A 23,423-nucleotide genomic window follows, 5' to 3' on the forward strand; every position below is an offset into this window, starting at 1 on the left:
AAGAGTAACTATCACAATTCGACCAGAAAGGAAGAATCTCCAATTTCACAGTACGCTTATGACTTCATCCTCTGCTACTTGAGAAGCATCTCTGCAAACACGGTTGTTAGATAGTTGGCAACAAATTGTATTTTTGAGTTTGGCTTATTGTCAGTGGGTTTTATATATACCCTTTCAATTATTTATACCAACTTTTAACCTCTGAAGCTAGAATCCAGTTTGGGAAGATGAATATGTGTGTGTGTGTGTCTGTGTATTTTCTAAAAGGAGGTCTGCAAACAATACCTAAATGGAGTGATATTTTGGGCTTTTCTTAGAAATTATAAATGCTTCTAATGGTACTCATCAGATAGAAAGTTTCCTGTTTCTTTAACATTTTTAGACACCAAAAGAAAAGTACAAAATATTATAGTAAACTTACATAGTTTACCATACAAAATTCATTGAGTTTTCTAGAATTGGATCATCCCCCTAAGAGGATTCAGAAATTTGTCACTGGCAAACCCCTTCTCCCTTTTGATACACACTGTCTAAGATAATTTTCCCCAATAGCCCAACTTTCTATCTCCCTGGGAATGCTCTATCAGGAGAACTTAAACTATTTACATCAGCATAAATAATCCAAAAGTCATTCTACCCTGCTATGTAAGAAGCTACAATACACATGGACTCAATTGGCTCCATGGGTAGGAAGGGACAGAAAGGGTTCTGAAGAGTCAGGCAGTTTAAAAATCAATGCACTACAGTGGGAGGCTGGCAATGTGTCTGAATGTGTAGCTTGCCTCCTGTTTCAGGAAGACAAAGCATGGCTTTTATGTTTAGCATTTCAATCCGTTAAGACATAAATTTCCAGACTCTAGTGCAGGTAATACAAAATCACATGTGTGAATCAACTTTTTTTTCAGTCTAACTACAATGTAAGGGTTTCATGACTGTGCTGTTTTATGTCAGATCTGGCAAGCTGCAATTGTCATGATTTTTCAAGGAACCCGCACTTGAAATTACATTAAATAAATAGACAGCAATAACAACATCAAAACTTCTAAAAATTAGATACCAGGAAACTGAACGCCATTTCCCAAGGACATTGTGAGATGTCTCTAAAATAGACATGACTTTGTAAAAAAGAAAAGAAAGAAAGAATATTTTAAATGTAACATCTTTCCATATTATCAGTTCACAGACCTTTATCTGGACAAATCAATTCTTGATAAAAATCCACGTTCTTTTCAATACCAGCTACTGGAATTTGGGACAATGACAAAAGAAAGAAGCAGCTATAATGCACAGAGGTTTTTAAATAGGCTTCTTCTCAGGTCTTTAATCTCAAATTTGTGTCTTTCATACAGTGATTTCAAATAATCAGCTGAGAAACAAGTATTTAAACAGTAGCTCAGGAAGGAGATTTCTATCTGTGATTCTGATTTGTGTTTTTGAATGCTGGTGATACCTCATGCAAAAGATTATTACATAAAACACAAAACCTAAGACTGCTGTTTCCCCTGATAAATCCAATTGTTTTCAACAATACAGATTTATTTCTCAGGATAGAGAATCTTAACCTTCAAATTAAGAGCATCTAGGAGACTGAGTGAAATCACTACTTGACTTTTATTTCCAACCAGGAACAATAATATCTGATGTCACCATATTAAAATGTCTTCCTGCTTAATTTCAGGGAAAAAAATACATGAGGCCATTTTAGACCAAGCTCAGTATATCATTTGGTCCATTTTTCATATTCAAACCACAAAACAGAAAACTTTTTAAAAGGGAAAACACATACACACATATATACACACAGTGGAAAGAAACCAAAACGAAGCTGTTGGTGTTGCAGCATTCTTAGCAAGGTCATTAGGGAAATATATAAACACAACAACTTTTTTGTATTAACATCTTCAAAAGAAAAACAAAACCCCGAAATGTCCATATATTATTGGGGGGGGGGAAAGCAAGTGGAGGTCCAGAATTCTTGTAAAAACTGCTGAACAAACTCTTCCATTTCTCTTAGGAGGATCACGAGGATAGGCAGTTTCTCAACATTTGTGCTTCATGGCAAGCTAGGGAGAGAGAGCCGAGAGAAGAGGAAGACGTTATTAGGCAGCGGGAGATTCGATGTGTGATGCGTCACCATGTCCACGGTGAGAAGCGGCACCAAGGTTCTGCTTGCTGGGGAAGGCACCGTTACTGTGCACAGTGGCATCTGGTAACGTGCCCCGTTTTACCAAATCGTCCAGGGAGCATTTATTACTCCTTACAGTAGTTTTGTCAGTGTACGTGTGCAGGTGGGGAGAGTACCACGCGGTGTCCCCTCACTCTGCTGAGGAAGCAAGTGGAAAAGCCATAGGCAGAGGGAGTGACCTGCCCTAGGAACAGGTGGGGGTGGAAGAACAAAGGCCCCTAGGCCCCTGGGTTTCTAGTTACCCAGGAAACCCAATACTCTTCAAATGTAAGTATTTACTGACAGCTACTAAAGTATTAAAAAATCAACAAGGATAGAGAAACAGTTTTCAATAATTCACTCAGCGTCTAACCTGGACATTCAGCCAAATTCAGTGCACTTGATTAAACCATGTTAGGGCTGAACAACAGACCAAGTCCAGACCTTGATTGACTACTCCTTCCATCCCACTGGTATTCGAGAACTGCAGTTTGTTGAAATGTTAGATCTCCACAAATGGGAACACCAAATACCACTGTATCATTCAACATTTTCCCCAGCCCAGCTGGAGCCCTTAATGATATATTTAAGGAAACATATGCAGGTAGAGAACATAGAATTAAATCTGACATTGCTTCCTTTAGCCAGATCCTTCCAAGGATCCCAGAAAGCAGAAATGAGGATGAATTAGAATTCCTTATATATCCAGAGTCTGATATTAGGGATTAACCCTGAGTATGGAACTGGAGTGACTGGCGGTAGGTGGCAGGGTTCTGGGATTGAGAATGGTTTTTGAGCAAAGAGCAGGTGATTCTATGTAGACAATAGCTTTATGGAAAGCTCTGTCACCTGTCAGAGCCAGGTTCTTGGCCCGTTTAGAAGTAGCAAGGGGAATCCCCTTGCTTTCACTTGGAGGTGCTCTGCACACAGGAAGATGGCGATAATTTATTTCTCCAGCGTGACTCAGTGCAATTCTAGGCTCCCCTTCCCCTTCTTGATGTCTCTTAACAAAGAAGTTATAGGCCCTGGCCGGTTGGCTCAGTGGTAGAGCTTCGGCCTGGCGTGCAGAAGTCCCGGGTTCGATTCCCGGCCAGGGCACACAGGAGAAGCGCCCATCTGCTTCTCCGCCCCTCCCCCTCTCCTTCCTCTCTGTCTCTCTCTTCCCCTCCCGCAGCCAAGGCTCCATTGGAGCAAGGATGGCCCGGGCACTGGGGATGGCTCCTTGGCCTCTGCCCCAGGTGCTAGAGTGGCTCTGGTCGCAACAGAGCGATGCCCCGGACGGGCAGAGCGTCGCCCCTGGTGGGCGTGCCGGGTGGATCCCGGTCGGGCGCATGCGGGAGTCTGTCTGACTGCCTCTCCCCATTTCCAGCTTCGGAAAAATACAAAAAAAAAGAAGTTATAAGTGGGGCTATGCTACCACCTCAGCTAGGTCACCTGCAAGAGCAGCACCAACATTTCTCTTGCAGCTGGTGCAACTGGACCAAGTCAGCATGTAATGGAGAGGGGACTGTGGACCAGCCTTCCTGTTGCTAAACTAATCCCTGCTTGGAAAATCTCAGCTGGAAGAGCTCCTGGTGCCTCTGCCTGGTGAAGGCAGCCCATGTGAAGGCTCCACAGGCCTTCTGCTGTGCTGAGACCACTAGTCAGTCAACCATCAGACTGTTTGCGAGTCCTGAATATGCCCAGGCTGTGTGCTAAGTGCTGTGGGGTTTTGCCACAGAGGATGGAGGTGGCTTATAACTCCTGACCTCAAAGAGTTTATGGGAAACATGGTGGAGGGAAATGGCAGAGCCAGGACTCTCCCGCAGACCCATCCCACTCCTGACCACAGTTGGAGCCTCTGTGATGTATGGCCCCACTTCTTGTCCGTTTCTGGTGTTTATACATTATTTAGCAACATGGAACATTCAAATCAACAAAGAGCTGTTAAATATTGTGCATAATGAATAACAATTGTAAATATTTGATCAGTGCTGCTGTCTTGTTATTCACTTAGCAGTTAACTTTCAATTAGTGAGCCTGTGCCAATTCGCCTGGTCATTTACCTTCAGCAGTGATGGTGCTGCTGCTCACACCAGGCCCTAGTTATAGCTGCACTACAGCGTGGGTACGTCTGGACCCACACAAAGGAAGTCCCAGCCAGTGGGGTGTGGCCAACTCAGCTTTGCAGAAATACAACCAGACTGGACTTTCTGCAACATCATTTCCATGCCATCTAGGCTTTTGTCTTTTCTTTTTCTTAATTCCTTAGGAGTAAGAAGCTCTGAATGTGGAAGGTGGAAGGAGGGTACTGCTGCTTCCCTGCTACAGAGCTGTGACATGACCTTGAGCTCTAAAGTCACAACTGCTCTGCCTTTCCTGTCTATAGATATCATCTCCAACTCAAATACTATGAATCAATTTAGAAGTCAGAGGTCCTATAGAAGAGTTTATTTATTTATTTTAAGATTTTTAAAAAAATTTATTCATTATAGAGAAGGGAGAGAGAGAGAGAGAGAGGGAGAGAGAGAGAAAGAGAGAGAGAAAGAGAAGGGGGGAGGAGCAGAAAGCATCAACTCCCATATGTGCCTTGACCAGGCAAGCCCAGGGTTTTTAACCGGCAACCTTAGCGTCTCCAGGTTGACGCTTTATCCACTGCGCCACCATAGGTCAGGCTAGAAGAAGAGTTTAAAATTTCTTTTTGATGTGTTTTGTTTTCTTAGTATGTCACAGAAAACTTTCTCTTTCAAGGCTATGTAAACTACTACACGTAAATAAATAATAATAATAAATCGTTACTCATAGTGGGGGGAGTCTTTAAGAGGCCTGGGTTTTGATGTCCCTTATGGCTCAGAGACCCAAAGGAAGCACACGGAGTAAGGACAAAGGCAGCCATCCCCTGCCAGTGAGAGAGATGCCACTTACCACTCCCTCCCCCACAAACATGGGCTTGTGAAAAACAGGGCAGATCACCATACCTTTCTGTGAGAAAGGGCATCTGAAAGTGCCTAGGCTGGGTCCCGCTCTTGCCTCCTGACTCACGCCACGCAGGCCTCCGCGTGCAGCACACACTGCCAGGTTGTGCTCCTGGGGCCGGGGAAAGTGAGGTCTGTGCTGGGGCTGAGCTGCACTTTTTGAAGGGCTGAGACTGTGCCAAGCCCACAGCTCAGGAAGGAACCACGCTTCCTCAAGCTAGGCTGAACTGAGCTGGGGGGCAGGAGCATGGTGCTCTGCAGAAGACAAGCACCCACATATCTTGATGGCAGGGTCGTGCAAAGGTGATCTACTCACTGACATGCCTGGGTCATTGCAGCAGTAATACTGGGGAAAGTTGCCAGAGACCCTTTTCTACTATAGTCTATTAAGGGCCACACTCTCCAGGAAGATCTGCGTGTCCATGTTCAAGCAGGAAACCATTAGAACTGTCACCTGGCATTGCCCTTCTCTGCTCAGGGCTCTAACGTGTGTGCTGAATCTTGACTTGTAAATACAGTCCACTCTTTATGAGTCAACATAGCCCCGTCTGTCTGGGGGAGGCGGGGTGCAAAGCCTGGCTTCTGTCTCTGAACTCTCTCCCCACCAGTAGGCCTGGCAGGGTCTTGACCAATGAAATGACATCTTCATGGTCAGCCTACGCTGGTGGGTTCAAGTCAGGGAAAATAGCCACACCTTATCTAAAGAGGTCAATCTCCTCATTAGGAATACTGCCAATGGTGGTGATTCATACTTACACATTCCAGTATTTTTTTTTTTTAAAAAAACAGCAAATCTGGCTCTGACAGTCTCTCTCATACTCCCTCAACAGACACTAGCAGCCCCTCCCCCTTCTTAGAACACCTGCAGGAGGGATGTCTGGCTGGCAGAACGCCCTGGTCTCAAGGCCAGAGGCTCTTTTGCCTTTGGTCGCTAATCTGTTTCTGTCTGACGGGTCCTGTTTCAAGGGCTGCTCTGTGTTTAGAAAGCATCAGCATTTAGCAGGAGGTCATCCTATGCCCCTTAGGAGGGCACATCTTCCCCTCCAACCCTTCCCAGGCCTGTGTTAGGATCCTGAAATCTATTTCTATACTCTCTCTCTATCCTCATTACGTGACCAAATAGGGCAGGTTCAGCAGAAACAATTTTCATGGATGACATAATTATGACTAATATGAATTTAGATTTATATGTGCCAGCTATTGTGCTAATAGATGTATAAGTATAATTTCATTTAATTCTCTCAATACCCTAGAAGAAAGGTACTTGTATTTATTAGTCGTATTTTACTGAGAAAACAAGTTTAGAAATTAAGCACTTGGTCAGGTCACTGATCAGTAAAAAACCAAGATGGTTAATCAAACACAAGAGGTGAACTACCATACCATACTGCCTTCCCAACTGCTCAGCAAACTTGGCCACAGTGTTGGGGAAACAGGGTGACCAAGGCCAAGAGTTCTGGCCATCTGGTTAGGCAGTCCAGCCCAGTGTTTGCATAAGTTCCTCTGAGGGGGACGCCCACATGGATGACCTCCAGGTATTGTCTACTCCACCTTAGGAAGAGTGACTTCACAGACTTCCTTGGTAACCTAGCTCGTGGTTTACTCATTAACTGAAGGTCTTGTTTGAGCAGAATTTTATCAGTGCACTATTGATTGCTCTGTTCTGTGTGGTCAGGCATAGAAGAGAATTGCCTGTACTATCGCCCTTCCTAGACTTGAAGACAATACAAATTATTCCCGTTAGCCTTCTCTTCCCCAAATCAACACTTCAAATGTTTCCCCAGACTTCCTCTGTGTCCACTCCCCCCACCTCAATTTAAGTTACTAAAATTGCTGTTGTTATAACTGAAGCTGGGCCTGGAATCCTAGCATTCCCATCTCATTGCTATTTCTGTATTATGAAGGCTGGAGAAGGGGCCAAGGGACAAAAGAACTGTGAAGTCTGAGCTTGCTGCCCCTGTGACAACCACGGCAAGCCGGGGCTCCGGCCTCTATGAGGACGGCCTGCATTTTCAAACAGATCTGGCCACTGTCCTCCAGGGAACCCCAAAGGGAGCCCCAGGTCAGCAGTGCAGGAAGATCCTGTCAGGACTGAGAACTGCTGGCAGGAGACAGGTCTGTGCAAAGGGGACGCAGGAGGAAAGGCAGAAAGCCCCCACTTGGAATTGGATCCGCGCCTGGCCCAGAGCTGAGCCCCAAGCCTGAGCTCAGCTGGGGAGATGTTTCTTGTTATTTTTCAGGATGTCCATTCTTGTTTCCTCAGTAAAAGTGGGGTTTCCTGTTGAAGCAAATTAAGTTTTTCCCCCAAAGGTCACCTGAAAAGTGTATCTGTAGGGGCAGATCACAAGTCTGAGATGCTAACGGTTATCAGCAGAAGTTGCTTCTGGAAACCTAAATTCAAATCATGAGCCAGAGAGCTGCTCTTTGATCTAAAACGCAACAACAGCAGTAAATCCTCTCATCACCTGACCAACAGGGACTCTCCTTCCTTTGGTCTGTGACTGCCTTAGAAAGCTGGCTGCCAGTAAACACCCCTCTTCCCCTCTGAAAGGCACATTCTTAGCGAGTGTGAATGTGGATGTGTGTACGGCCGGCATGGTCATGTGCACAATGCCTTTTTCTGGATTCAGAGGTGAGAGGGACCCTTGCATGCATCAAGCTCTGCACCTGTCAGGTGGGCCAGAGAGGTCCGTGGCCCCTTGCAGAGGGAGACTAGCCCTGAGATGCACCGTTCCATGGGACTAAACCTTGATTTCCACATGGTGAAAAGATAAGAACACAGGATGATGCTAAGCGCATGACCAGAAAGAGACAGCAAGGAAAAGTAAGCACCAGCAGCCCAAAGCCCTCTTCAAGTGCTGGCCAAGGGAGGAGGAATATTCTGGGGCCTGACCTCTTCCTCCCTTCCTGACTCTGTTCCCTGAGACTTGAGCCCCAAACTTCTAGGCAGGCATTAAAGATGACCCACATTTCTCAAAGGTCCAAGGTCAGGGATAGGGATAAAGATGTCTGAAAGGAGATATCCAGAGAAATAGGAATAGGAAGGAATCTATCACGATTCTGGTACTTATGAAGCAGCAGATGGAAACTGTGTAAGTGGGGTGGAGGGAAAGCCTTGATTATTGTACCTGCCACCATGGCGGACATACAAAGTCAAGTTTCTCAGCACTGAGGCTCCCTGACAGCCCAGAGCTGAGACCTCGGCTGTCTGCAAGACCCACCTTGTGCGCAGTTTCTGCAAACTGCTGGGCGCTGTTCTTCATGTCCTCTGTCTTCTCCTCTGCTCGGCCTAACCGCTCCCCACGCTCGTTCAAGGCCTGGCTCGCTTTCTGTACAGCGCTGGTCACGCTATCGGCCGCGGAATGGAGGATGCTGTTTCCTGAAGAAGGACAGCAAGAGCATCAGAAGCTGGCTTGGCTGACCTGCAGTGAGACCCCTGCCAGGGATGTGCACTCTGCAAGAGTAAGGCAGGCCACATGACAGAAAGGCCTCAGGCGTCTAGGAAACAAGTCAGCATTTCTTCTGATTGGGTCTCACTGACTCACTTGCAGGATAAACACCTGTTGGCTGCAGGTCCTGGGGAATTCTGGAAGCTTCTCTGACATCCCCATCACCAACACCCCACTCATGTCCACTCTCCTGGCATTCTGTTGGGGGGAGCTCAAAAGGTCTGGGTCCATCTAGATTTAAGACCTGGGTTGCACAATGAAATGGAAATCCTGACAAGTTCAGGAAATTTGGCAAGTTTAACGAGACATATCTGGTTCTGATGTGCCTTCCCCTTGACCTGTGGTTTAGGTGAATAACCACAGGAAAACCAGGATAGAAGACATTTCCAGATATAATGCTCTGTGTTCACTTCAGTTGTTCCCTTCCATTTTACCCCTTCGTCCCTAGATGTATGGTTCCGTAAGAAGCTCTGAATCAACCTCAAAGTCTGGAGTACATGTGCTATTCCCCAACCTTGAACCCTGAGCTGGAGCTTGGTTGGTTGGGTTTCCTTGCCTCTAATCCCTAGTATATGAAATATGGAGACTCAGCACCACACTAGCCTGCAGGTAGAAAATAGTGAACCACCTTGAGAATAGATTTAATATTCTCAGATTCATGAGTAATGAGGCTGAGAAAGTTGGAAGCCATCGCGTTTCAAAGGGTTAGGCATCCCTGACGTCCCACACACCAGGACTGGGAAACAGAATTCAACAGTGAAGGATTGGCAGGTGCACAAGCCACTGAAAACAAGCATCTTGAAAAATGACACCCAAAGGAAATTTATAGCTGTACTTTGTTAACATTGAGTGGAAGGTATTTAATTGCATTTAATGTAATAGCTTTATGTTTTTGAGTAAGTTTATTATATCATTTAACTTTGTACCTGGAATGGACACATCTAGCCACAGACAGCTTTTAATAGAAATGCAATAGCCTCTGGTCTCAGCTGCAAAGGCTTCCTAACTTCTCTGTTGGAATAGTCTGTGGTTTGTGGAAAAGGATCTCATGCAAAGAATGTGCACTTCGTAAATATTTTACCATTTTTCTTTTTTTAGGGGTGGATTTCAAGGGCTTACTATGCAATAAAGGAAGGAGCCAGGGGTTAACTTTGTATTACTCAGTTGCATCAAGCACTACCACGAACCAAGATAAATTGGCACAGATTAACAGTGTCCAGAGGAGAAACCTGTTTGAATGCAAGAGTTGGAAAGGAAAGGTTGGAAAGAAGGAGAAATCTTGGTCCCCCTTGTTTTCACATCATATTCCTGACTATGATGATTTGTACTCAAAAAGCTCCTTCACAAATATCAGTTCATCTAATTGTCAAAAAAATTCTACCGAGAGGGCTGAGAGTAGTTGAGATTAAGTGGCTTGCACAAGATCACGTCACCAGGGATGGGACGTGGCCAGCACTGGAACCTGGTTTTCCAATGACTTTTTCTTATTCTGTACGTTCTCTTTGCAGATATGGTGTCTGTCTTGGGAAGCATCACTATGCCAGAACTGTGATCAGACAAATACAGATAGGTTTTGACAAGTTATTTTTCAAGGTAATGCCTGACTATTTCTGCCCTCAAGGCATTCCTCTTGGCAAATGAAGAGCTATTGCCCATGCTGCACTGCAAGTCAGGTGTTCTCAAGAAGAAAGAATGCAATGGAATGGGAAGATGAAGAAAGAACTAGAAGGTGAAGAGGAGTGTGGAAAGGCACAGGAAAATCTCCTCCCTTTCCTGCTTCCTTCACCAGGCCACGGCTTAGCCACCGAAGCTAGGAAAAAGATGGGGCCAAGAAACAGCAAGTTCACAGGTAGAAATAGCTGCACTAAAACAAAGGGATTTTAGACTTAGCTCGCATAAAATGAAAAGGGTATATAACTGGGACTTGTCCTTTCCTGTTGGAATTCATCCTGATGATATTCTCAAAGATAAGACGGATCTGTGTTTCTGAAATGATTTTGCTCTGCATACGCCATACTGCTTTCTTGTCATGACTTCCATAAAGTTAATATTGTACATGTCGTCATATAACACTGCACCCTGTTCTAAGTGATGCAATTTAACCAACAGTCATCTTAACTAAAGGAGAACCAAATGTTTTAACTAAAGGAGGGAACCAAATGCTGTCTTCACTATTCAAAAATGACACTGCTGACCACTATGAATAGGATATCCACCCTTAATTATTTTCAGGCATAAAATTGGATTTGAACAAATCTTGTCACCTCAGTTGAAATGACTTCTCCTGGTTTCAATTTTATCCATATTTCAGGCTCGGTGAAGTCCTATCATCTTTACAAAGCTTCAGGACAGTTCCATTCTTTCCTTTCCTCAGCTCCAGGAGAACTATCTACATCCTTGTTAGGTGCTTAATCAAGTAGTCATGGGCAACTTTCTATCACATTTCTTCACCTGTAGATGCAGTGACTTCTCAACTGGATCAGAAATTCCCTGAAGACACCAAATGACTCTATTGACCATTCCCTAAATCTGAATTTTCTCCTCCTGACTTGGGTCTCCTGCCTCCTTACTTTCTTTTCTCTGGGCTCTTCTTGCTAATGCTGGACTTTCAGAGTTCTGTCCTTGGCCATCTTCTTTTACGTACTCTACAGATTCCCCCAGGGACAATTTTAATTAGCTCATGACTTCAGTGAACAAATTTTTATCTTTAGCTATATTGTGCTGCTAAGTTTCAGAACCTTATGTTTTCTTAACTGCACAACTCTAGGACAAGATGACTCAAAGTCATCTTGAAATCAGTGTCTAAACTTGATCCTATCATTTTGCCTTTCACACTTGCTTTTCCTTTGGGGTCTCCTGCACAGTGAGTAACCCCATTATCTGCTCAGCTCCTCACTTTAGAAGTCTGGCGGCCCTGGCTGGTTGGCTCAGCGGTAGAGTGTTGGCCTGGCGTGCAGGAGTACCGGGTTCAATTCCTGGCCAGGGCACACAGGAGAAGCGCCCATCTGCTTCTCCACCCCTCCCCCTCTCCTTCCTCTCTGTCTCTCTCTTCCCCTCCCGCAGCCGAGGCTCCATTGGAACAAAGATGGCCCGGGTGCTGAGGATGGCTCTGTGGCCTCTGCCCCAGGCGCTATAGTGGCTCTCTGGATGCAACAGAGCAATGCCCCAGAGGGGCAGAGCATCGCCCCCTGGTGGGCATGCCAGGTGGATCCCGGTCGCGTGCATGTGGGAGTCTGACTGCCTCCCTGTTTCCAGCTTTGGAAAAATGAAAAAAAAAAAAAAAAAAAAAAGAAGTCTGGGACTCCAGTCTGGATTCATCCCTCATTTTTACCCCACCCAACTAACAGTTACCTCCTACAAAGCTCTCTGCTCTCTACCATTCACACTGTCTCTGTAATAGATCTAGTTCCTCTCGTCTTCAGAGTTATAGTGACAGCTTTTTGTCTAACTGTCCCCACACCTTCTCTAGTCCATCTTCCACAGTTTCATAGTAAACTTTTTAATTTTTTTTTTTTGTATTTTTCCAAAGTTAGAAGCGGGAGGCAGTCAGACTCCTGCATGTGCCCAACTGGGATCCATCTGGCATGCCCACCAGGGGGCGATGGTCTGCCCATCTGGGGCGTTGCTCCACTGCAACCGGAGCCATTCTAGTGCCTGAAGCAGAGGCCATGGAGCCATCCTCAGCGCCTGGGCCAACTTTGCTCCAATGGAGCCTTGGCTGCAGGAGGGGAAGGGAGAGAGGAAAGAGAGGGGGGAGGGTAGAGAAGCGAAGGGCACTTCTCCTGTGTGCCCTGACCGGGAATCGAATGCCAGGCTGATGCTCTACTGCTGAGCCAACCGGCCAGGGCCCTTCATAGTAAACTTTTTAAAAGACAAATCTGTTACCAATTCCACACCATGTCAGGATAAAACTGAAACTTGTGCTCTGCTTCTCTCTCTCAATTCATCTCTTGGGACCCCATCCATTTCCCCTCCTACCCAGCCTTTTCTGATCCCATGCCTTGTCAAAATTTTCACAAATGTGTCTGTTTCTCTTACCTATATGCCTCTGTTCGGAACTCTGCTTCTCATCTTAGCCTTTCCACTTACTCTTAAATGCTTCAATACACTTCAGACCTCTTTCCTAGGAAACCTTGTCATGTCTAACCCATCCCACCCACTGCTGCCCCAAAACACACACATTATCTTGTGTCTATTTCAAATAATATACTTATTTTTCTGCATGAAATTGTTGGATATCTACTGTGAGCTCCTTGAGGGAAGAAACTTGCTCACTTCTGATTCCCAACCTGTGGCTGACTTAGAGGGAGCAAGTGTATATCATCCCTCTTATGATTTCTTTATGCCTTAGCGGAGAGTTGGACACATAACTTCAGATTATGAGACTGACGCGCTGCCTACTGCGCTAAGGAGGCCACTAGGACACATAACTGATGCTGTCACATGATCTAACTAGTTCCTGAAATTCTGAATTTGTCAAATGACTAAGGGTTTAGTCTGTGTCTAGTGAAGTTACCTATTTTCTTTAGAGATTATGCCAGGAATTTAATGAATTAAGTCAACAACAAAATGCCAAAATGGAAATATGTTTTGCTACAGCAAAAGTAAAGGGGATGTTTATAAAACATTTGTTAATTACCCTTAAACAAGTATCAAGTATAAAAATAACACAAGTTAAATAGCTTAGTAAATCCATTGCAAAAATGACAGTTGCCTGAACACTTACTATTTCTAGGCACTTAATAAAATCTGCTCCTTACAACAATCTTATGTGATGGGGGGTATCAACATTTTTAAAATTCCATTTTTATAGATGGGGGCAACAATGATGGGAGAGAGGTTTAATAATGTGCAAGAAGTCACACAGTAAACAAATAGCAGAGCTAGATTTTTTTGTCTGTTTTTAAGTGAGAGGAGGGGAGAGAGTGAGACGAACTCCCACATGTGCTTCGACCATGATCCACCTGGCAACCCCAGTCTGGGGCCAATGCTCATATCAGCTGAGCTATTTTTAGCACTTGAAGCTGATGTGCTTGGACCAACTGAGTCATCCTAAACGCCCGGGGATGATGCTTGAACCAATTAAGCCATTGTCTGCAGGTGTGGAAGAGGCAGAGAAGGGTGAGAGGGACTGGGAGAGAAGCAGATGGTTGCTTCTCTTATGTGCCCTGACTGGGGATCAAATTTGGGACCTCCATATGCCAGGCTGATGCTCTATCCATTGGACTACTGGCCGGGTCTGGAACTAGGTTCTGAACCCAGGAAGTCCAGTTCCAGAGCCAGTTTTCTTACTCATTGTGTTGACTGGCTCTCCATGGGCATTTTCTTGTACTGAGATTAATGACACAGTCTGCATTAACTGCATGCAATAAGACCAGTATAGTAGCTTCTAATATATTTCTTAAAATCTTAATATAAAACAAAACATCCTGTCCTTACTAGAAGTTAAAAAAACTTACTGTAGAAACTTTAGAGTACACATCATTATAAAACGGTAATAAAATCATGTAATAGCCAATTGCTTAGAGAAAACCCTAATTTATATTAATGGTACATTTTATTGTAGTAATTTTCCTGTACATGCTTTTCTGAAACATGGTGGGAACCATAGTATATATATTTAATTACATATCCTATTGTGTGTACTTTCCCATGTCATAAAAAATTATTTGAAAATACTGTTGATAATGGCTGCATTACATTATTATAATTTATTCAACTATTGCCCTTTTAGATATTTGGTGTATTTCCAGAAGTCATACCTTTTAAAGTGAAGCTGCAGTTACCTTCTTGCATTTACAAACACACATACACACAATCTGTGCCCACATCTCTGATAATTCCTAGAATTAAAACTGCTGGTTCAAAGGACATACACATTTTAGGCTCTTGGTGGATACTGAAAATTGCTTCCATGAAAGATTTGTTCAACATTTAGAACTCTTCATTTGAGTGTGTACTGTGTGCCAGGCACTGCTGTGTGGGCACAACTGACAGAACAACTTTGAGGGAATGATTTAACTTCTCTAATCTTTCACTTTCTCATTGTAACATGAGCATCAAACCATCCACCTCATGTGTCTGTTGAAGAAATGAAGACGAAGATGCATACAAAGTGCCTGTGGGTCCTCAGTGAACACAGGTCCCTCCACAGCCCTAAGAATACATCTGCTCTCTAGGAATTTTGGAAAAATGGCACGATAGCACCCAATTCTATTGCCTGTCTCCTTCCCTTCCCTCCTGTCTCAGAGCTAAGTGTCTTGAGGCTCACAGAAGACATTTCTTAGCTATCTTGTATACCTGCTGTGTTTAGTTCAGTGTGCTGCTCAGTCAGGGTGCTGAACACATACTCATTAAATCAATGAGTATGCTCTGTACAGAAGATGCCTGACTCCAAAGTTGGGCCCCCATCATATTGTGTTGAGTTAAATCTGGAAATAAAACAGTCTTGCAAGGCAGATAAACAGTAATTCTTTCTAGATAGACAGGAAGCATATTAATACCCAAATTTATTCATGCAGTCTGAAAAGAGGCTGTCAACCATAGCAAATAAAGTCAACTATCTTTTGAATTATAGTCTCTGGAAAGTGCAGCAGAGACCATTCTTACTTCATTGATGGTTCATTCACATCAGTTCCACTCAATATGTGCTTTTAAAAATATATATGTTGGCATCTTTTTTTGTTAAATTATTTAGAAGACTTGGAGAGAACAACTGAGATAAAACTTTAATATTGTATTAGTCACTGTTTAAACTCACAACTGAAAGAAATCTAAATGTATAGAAAAATGAGGGAAAAAGTATAAAATATACTAACAAGTAACAACAGAAGAGAAAAAAGAGGAGAAAAGATTTTCAAAAGCACACAAGGCCCTGATCAGTTGTCTCAGTGGATAGAACATCGCCTTGGTGTGTGGACATCCTGGGTTCAATTCCCAGTCAGGGCACACAGGAGAAGCAACTATCTGCTTCTTCCCCTCTCCTTCTCCACCTTCTCTCTCTGTTCCCCTCTCACAGCCAGTGGCTCAACTGGTTCGAGCCTCAGCCTCAGATGGGGGTTGCCAGGTAGATCCTGGTCAGGATGCATAAAGGAGTCTGTCTCACTATCTCCCCTCCTCTCACCTAAAAAAATAAACAAAAAAACAAAAAGCACACAAAATACTCCAATATCTCAAATATTTAACATAATTTATTTTAATCATCCTAGACTTCAGGTTGTACCTTGCCAATCAAAATTCCTAATTCTATAGCTAGTAAAGGGGCAATTTAAAAAGAATTTCAGCAGCTACTTCTGATATCAAATACATATGTAAATATTTAAAATGCAAAATACTCATCCTCTGGAAAAATCATATAAAAATAAATGATAAATATATGCCAATCTATACTCAGAGCTGGGTAAACACGCTCATCTTAGAGCACTTTTTAAAAATAAAATCTGTTAATAGCTTTGCCTGGACTACTTCTATTTCATAGTCAATTACCACTTAGGAACACCTGTTTAATAAGTCCCATTTATCCAAACTACCTTAGAGGAAAACCAATTATGGGGGAAAAAGGTATATATAGACAGTAGATTTGGGTTCCATTACAATACACTCTCAAAAATTGGTAAGCGGATATATTACATTAAATCTGTTAATAGGTTACAGACACATTAGCAACTCCCATATCATATAACCAAAGTGTTCAATAATAATTTATTTTTGAGTAGATTAAGTAGTCCCTATTCTATTCTCATCTATTGTATTAATTTTCTTACCAAAACCATTTTGTGGTTAGACATAAGGAACACTGAAGTCTGGGCCCGTATTAGTGATATTTAAATTAATTTTACTGGGTGCAAATCGATGTTATTCAAACAATATCTTCCTTTCTGTTTTCAACTTCCAATGCCCACGGCTTAGTGTCTCTACTACCAGAGGATATGTTAGCAAAAGAAACCTGACTCTCTGACCATGGGGTCCCTTCTCAGTTCTAACGCCACTGTGAACCACTTACACTCTATTCTGCCTGAGATGAGCTCCCACCTCCACCCTCAGAGGTGGTAATTTAGTTGGATGGTAATCATGATGCTTCCAAGGAGGTTCTGCTTAGTACTATGACTTGTACTAAACATTTTACAAATAAATAATAATTAAAATAATAATGATGATATTAACTTTTACTTCTACAAACAGAGTGGTCAACAGCACAGGCCCATCCAGGGAAACACGTTGATTCTTAACTCAGACTCTCAATTATCAGTGAGTGTGGGTAAATTACCAAGCTCTTCAACATTACGCTGACTAATCAATACTAATTACACTGGATCCCCTTGCAAGATAAGGATTCTTTCAAAAGGTAAAATTTTATTCATGCTTGCATGGTACTGTCTAAATAGTAAATTCTGTTATATACCCAGGTTAAGCTACAGTCAGCCTATCTGAAAGGAAGAGGTAGTTGTTAGGCACAGAACCACGTGGCTATCAGCAGTCACTCACAGAGACAGCTACCGTTCACTGACTGTCTACTCTGCAGGGGCTGTGGTAAACTGTCCAGCTCCTTAGCCGATTTTATAGTTGAAGAATGAGTGCTCAGGGAGCAGAAGTGGCTTGTCCAGGATCACCCAGATCTTGACCCTAAAACACTTTTTACTACTTTTAAAATAAAAATTGTATATATTTAAGGTTTACAACATAATGATTTGATGCACATATACTACCTAGTGAAATGATTACTACAATTAAGCTAATTAAACTATCCATCTCCACAAGGATACCTTTTAAAAAATTTTTTTTTGTGGTGACAGCTCCTGAAATCTACTCTTTTAGCAAATTTGTAGTGTTTAATACAGTATTAACTATAGTCAACACACTGTGCATTATATCTCTATCTCTAGACTTAATAATTTTATGTAACTTCAACTGAGCACCCTTGGACCAACATCTCTTTCCCCCACACAGAAAGAAAAACTACATCATCTCATTCGTATGTGGTGTCTACAAAATGTCAAATACATAGAAGTTCAGAGTTGACCCCAAAGTTCTTAACGACTATGTTAGCATTTCCCAAAGTGGTTGTATGGTTTAGAAAGGTCTTACATAAAAAACACAATTCTATCATAAAATAACTTCATGAAATACCGATTTAGCTGGCTCCTTTATTGCAGAACTTTGGAAAACCTTTAACATGCTAATATATAAGTCACCAATCAAAAGGAGGCAGGGGTGGGAGCAGGAGAGATCTATTAGCAGAATTTCTCAAATGTGCTTATTTACAATGTCTTTGCACATAAAACCTGCTTTGGGAAATGCTACAATAAACCATACTGACTTCTAAGTTACAGGAAGAAAAATAAATAGACCCAGGCTGTCCTTGTTAATTTAGTAATAGATGGACAAGTCAGGTAATTACATTAAAAAGGCTTGCTTTATGGAAGCAGCAGAACAGATATAGCATGTTGAATGGCAGTTCCAGAATTACCTTTTGTCTCAAGTTGGTGGCTAATTTTAGGGACCACTGGGGCTTGTTTGTTGCCTGCAGCTGGGTAGCAAAGAAAAATGGACTCAGAGCTCAGGAGTACTTTGTAAGCCCATAAACTCAGAAGGCTGTTTGAAAGAGAGCTTGGAGTTATCTATTGCTGGCATTACAGAAGGAAGAAGATGGACCATTCTGCTGGTACTGTTAAGGTAATTCAGTGGAACTTCAGTCTTTTCTCTAGTCACAGGCATACCCCACAGCTAATGACAGGAGTGAGCCTGATGCTCCCTCTGTGCAGAAGCCTATGAGTTCATACTCTTCTCAATGCACTGTCCCATTATTCCCAATGGTCAGGGTCAAACATTTAGGATTCCACTCATGTCCTTTAAACACCTGAACTCAGGATATGTAAAGAAATTCAGCAGTCCTTTAGTATTTATTTAAACTTGGTCATATGAACATGCTCTTATACTAATTATGGAGTATCAGCAGAATGAATTAAAGGAAACTTCTTTTGTTCTGTTCAGAGAATATAGGCTCTCGAAAAGGTGGCTGGGATTAATTTAGAAGAGGGAACCCTTGTTCTGAGGTTAATAAAAAACCTCAGTGGCTCTAAATTTGGTAAGATGAATTTTGTTCCGTCTTTGTATGACGACAATCCGCCTATGACTCAGCTTTCAATAGGCTTGGAAGCTAGTAACTTTTACTTTAATAGCAACAATTTCAAGTCCTAATAGATACAATTTGAAAACCCGCTACAATGCTAGTGGTCAAAACTAATTCTGTTCAACATGTGGAGCCTGATACTTACTAGCCGTGTGACCTTGAACCAATAACTTACCCCTGTGCTTCTGGCTGTTCTCTCACCTGTCATGGGGGTTGGTCAAGTACCTATCTTGACCACAAGGTCGTGGCAAGGAATAAATGAGGTAATGTGTATGTGAGGCACCTGAAGCAGTATCATGGTAGTCGCTCAACTTAAGCCATTACTAAAGAGATAAACTTCAGCTTTCTGGCACTAAGGAGTCTTTCTGTTCAGCTTTCCATTTTAGCTCATCTTTCTTTCCTGACTCTCACTCACCACAACGCTCGTGAAGGAAGAGTGTACTCTCACTCTGATCTCTCATACTTCTCAACCACTCTGAGCTTCCAGCGAAGTAGTTTCCACAGCTCTCTACTAACACTGCCTTTCCACCTCAGCAATGACCTGTCAAGTCCATTGCCTATTTTAATTTTCTTCCACTTGGCCAATGGACCACATGTAGAATGACAGACAACTCCTTTATAAAAACTGCTCTTTCCCTGGGCTTCTATAACACACCATTTCTTGGTTCCCACCATCACTTTGATAACTCCTAGTCATTCTCATTTCTTCCTGGTTATGGGTACGAGGTCAGAAAGATCTGGGTTTGGCTGTCTCAAATATTCACTATGTGACCTCAGGTAAATGACTTAATCTCTATGAGCCTTTACTTTCTCATTGGCAAAATGGTGATAAAACAATATGAATTTTTCACAAAACTTTTTGTGAGAATTAAATGAAATATATATTTAGCATAGTGTCAGCAATGCAGTATGAGCTTAATACATACTGTGTTATTGTATTAGAATTATCTGATTTATTCTGCAAATTTATTGTAAAATAAACATGGGCTAGACACCATTTATACTTGCCTGTTTCTCAAATTTCACCTTAATACTGCCCACTGTTTCCTTCCCACACTCCATCCTCCTCCTGAATTCCCTGTGTTAACAGCCCTTCTGTCCACTAGTGTCCTATGCTAAATTCACCTGTAACTGTAACCTCTCTTTCATATCCCATAGCCAGGTGTTCACATAGCCCTGGGCATTATTCTCAACAAGGGCTCTTCCATCAGCTCTCAACTCTATTTCTAGTCCCTGCCAGGTCTTGGTGAACCACTAGCCTGGTGTTTCCTGCCACTGGCCTCAGTTCTCTAATACACCATATCCTTCTTCTATACTACTGGCTTGATCATACCATTTCCTTGTCTCAATTTTTCACTGGCTCACTCATTGTACAACAAAACCTGCTAAAGAACACCCTGCCACCCCCCACAGACTCCAACTCTATCTACTGGTTCAGTTTTCCTGATAAATTTTAGAAAATTGTTCACATTCTATCAGTTTTTTTTATATTCAAATATAAAACAAGATGGATGTACTTACCATAGGTAGAGTACAGCATATAGTAAGTAAATTCAGTGTAAATAAAAAACTTGACAAGAAACACTGTGTCCAGCTCTGTCCCTAAAGGTGTCCAAACATTAGCAATGGCAAGCTAATTTCTTTTTTTGTTTTTTGCAACATTAGTACTCAAATGCAAACCTAGCACTTAGATTTTGGTGTCTAAAATGCTTTCTGCTAGAAGAAAAGTGATGGTTTCCAATGCCTCGGGGCAAGGAAAACTCAGGCCTAAAATACCTTATTATTGCCAGAAAATAATCAGGTACCTTCAAAGATGGTGGGGAGGGTGCTGAAAGCAAAAGAAAGCCAGTTTAAAGCAGGTTCTACTGCACAAGTTGTGATATTTAGAACATCAAGAGTAATAAAATGATTATAACAATGAAGATAATTATAACTATTATAACATATAATTACATAATACATTATAATATAAGGTAGAATGTATAATTATGTAATTATAAGTTTATATAACTTTGTGTAAGCCCTAATTTATTTATGATGACAACATAAAATATTAAGTACAAAAACTAAGTTGAAATATAAAACAAGATAGATTACAATTGGTTTATTGCTTTATTATATTGACTTTAAGAAATAGCGTTTTGTTGGTGGCAAGATGGCAATGGATTAGGCGGATGTTCCAACTTCCATCTCCCAGAATCAAAGTGGATTACAACTTAATTTTAAGAACAATCATCTGTAAAAACCAACTTTGGGCTAAACCAAGAGGAATCTATAACCAAAGATCACTGAAGAAGCCACAATGAGACTGGTAGGAAAAGCAGAAATGTGGAGAGGGATGCCCAGATCCCGGGAGTGAGCGGCAGCCCGAAGGGACTTGCATGGTGGTGGGGTTTTATCGGAGAGGGGAGGGTCCTGGGCCTCAGGACCAAAGCCCCAGCCTGCAGCCCCGGAGTCTAGAAGAGGCGTACAGACAGTATTTAGCTGTGAAACAAGTCAGGATACTGTTCGCAAGAAAGAGACAGATTTCTCAGACCCAGGATTCATCTTAAAGGAACCACGCAGAAAACCTCTTTCACAACCACCCACCCGGGGTTCTGGGGAATGGGAAGAGCTGAGAGGACTGGAGTAGCAAGAAGAGAGTGTAATCTAAGAGGCACATGGAGAAACATTTTTTTTTTTATAATTTTATTTATCCCTTATATAGATTGTCAACTTTTTCAGTACCATTTTTTTTCAGTGCTATTTTTTTTTTCATTTTTAGAGAGGAGAGAGAAAGGAAGAGAAAGAGACAGAGAGGGAGAGAGAGAGGAGAGAGAGAGAGAGAGTAGGTGGGGAGGAGCTGGAAGCATCAACTCCCATATGTGCCTTGACCAGGCAAGCCCAGGGTTTCAAACCAGTGACCTCAGCATTTCCAGGTCTATGCTTTATCCACTGCGCCACCACAGGTCAGGCCTGGAGAAACATTTTGAGGGACAGCCACCCTAACCCCTGGGCTGAGTCACTACCCAGATCCAGTGAATATTTTTCCTGGAACCAGCAATACCAGCAAAGGGAAGCAGGTCACCAGCCAAACAAAAGCTTTCCTGCTACAGTCAGAGCAGAGTCACTTAGAAGCAGGGAGCCCATCAGGGATACAGTATTGAGTACTGAGATCTGAGCTCCAATGCCACTGCCACACTGCTGAGTGCTCGCCGGAAGGTGGGCAGTGACAGGATGCGGGAGCACGGTCCTGTCTGTGGGTTGGAAGCCAGGAGCCACAGCAGGTGTGGCTCAAGCACGTGAATGCAGAACACCCACCAGGGTGGGGTGGAGGCCGGGGGACAGCCAAAGCTTGCAGCCCAGATGGACGAAAGAAGTCCTGCCTGCAGGGCCAGGGCAGAGGCTGGGGCTGGTCAAGTCTTGCAGCCCGGACAGGTGAATGCAGTCCCACCCGCTGGGGCGGGGCGGAGGCCAGGACCAACCAGAGCTTTCAAACAGGGCATGCATGCACAGTCCCATCCGCGAAGGCGAGGTGGAAGCCGCAGGGACCGCAGCAGCGGGCAGGCACTGGCAACACCCGTGCCTGAACACCCAAGGTGGCAGCAGTGATGGTGGCGGGACTGTGGACAGACCACACCTCAGGAACAAAAAGGCAACACACATTGGACTCCTGTGTCTATACCCTTCTAAGGGCTGAAAAAAAAAGAAAAATATAAAATAAAATAAAATAAAAAAGAAGGTTGGATAGAATGATACCTGAGGCTAAGGGGCAAGCCACATCCAATACCTTACCTAACCCCTGATTTATAGTACTGAGCCCGACAAGTAGCCAACAATAAAAGGCAGCAGAAAGCGAATCTAAGGGGAACCTGAACATTTAAATGAACATCCTTTAGGCCAAAAGTAGATAAAAGCCAGCCTAAGTTGATATTAACAACAGCACCTGGGCTCAGCAGCAGCAGCCATAGGATCTGGATCGTCTGTTGCTCTAAAAAGATAGATAAGGGCCAGTCATAGGCAGTGACTCCCACTGGTCTTCACCAGGCTCTGGCCAAGAAGGTCCAGGGAGAGCACATCCAGAGGCCAGATACAGAGAGCATCAGTTCAGGACCTAACTACCCTTGTTAAGAGTTACATCTTAAAGAAGGGCTCCTCACACCTGACCCAGTTAAGATATAGAAAATGGAAAAGCGGCTTTACTAGTTAAAGAGAACCACAACTCAAACAAGCCAGTGAACCACAAACAGAAACAGTAGGAAGACAGAGGAACGTAAGCCATATGAATCAACAAGAAAAATCTCCAGAAAAAGATCTGGATGAAATGGAACAAATCAAATTACCAGATGCAGAGATTAAAATAATGATTGTTAGGATGTTTAAGGATCTCAAAGCTACATGGATGGACTTAATGAGTACCTAAATAAAGAAATTGTAAGCATCACAAAGGACACTGAAATCATAAAAAAGAACAAGAAAGAAATGACAAACACAATATCAGAAATGAAGAGTACACTAGAAGGAACTAAAAGCAGGCTGGATGAAGCAAAGGATCAAATCAGTGACTTAGAGGACACGATAAGCAATAGCACGGAAGCAGAACAGCAAAAAGAAAAGAGGATCAAAAAGTCTGAGGAAACTCTAAGAAAGCTCTGTGACAACAAGAAGAGAAAAAATATCTGAATAGGGGTTCCTGAAGGAGAAGAGAAAGAACAAGGGATAGAGAACCTGACTGAAAAAATTACAGC

The 23,423-nt window shown here is 42.9% G+C and overlaps 1 protein-coding gene across 6 annotated transcripts in view; it reads right to left on the minus strand.

The window, feature by feature from the left end:
- Nucleotides 1-529: 529 nt before the first annotated feature.
- STXBP6 (syntaxin binding protein 6) overlaps nucleotides 530-23,423 on the minus strand; it is a 308,369-nt gene continuing 285,475 nt past the window's right edge. For all 6 annotated transcript variants that reach the window (XM_066342588.1, XM_066342585.1, XM_066342586.1 and 3 more), the window contains 2 exons: nucleotides 8,340-8,497; nucleotides 530-2,063 (listed from right to left, as the gene is read on the minus strand). In XM_066342588.1, coding sequence (XP_066198685.1) covers nucleotides 2,040-2,063; nucleotides 8,340-8,497 — 182 coding nt within the window. In that variant the 3' untranslated portion in view covers nucleotides 530-2,039. The remainder of the gene's footprint in view (nucleotides 2,064-8,339; nucleotides 8,498-23,423) is intronic.

This window comes from Saccopteryx leptura, chromosome 6 (assembly GCF_036850995.1).
Source record: "Saccopteryx leptura isolate mSacLep1 chromosome 6, mSacLep1_pri_phased_curated, whole genome shotgun sequence".
Taxonomy (NCBI): domain Eukaryota; kingdom Metazoa; phylum Chordata; class Mammalia; order Chiroptera; family Emballonuridae; genus Saccopteryx; species Saccopteryx leptura.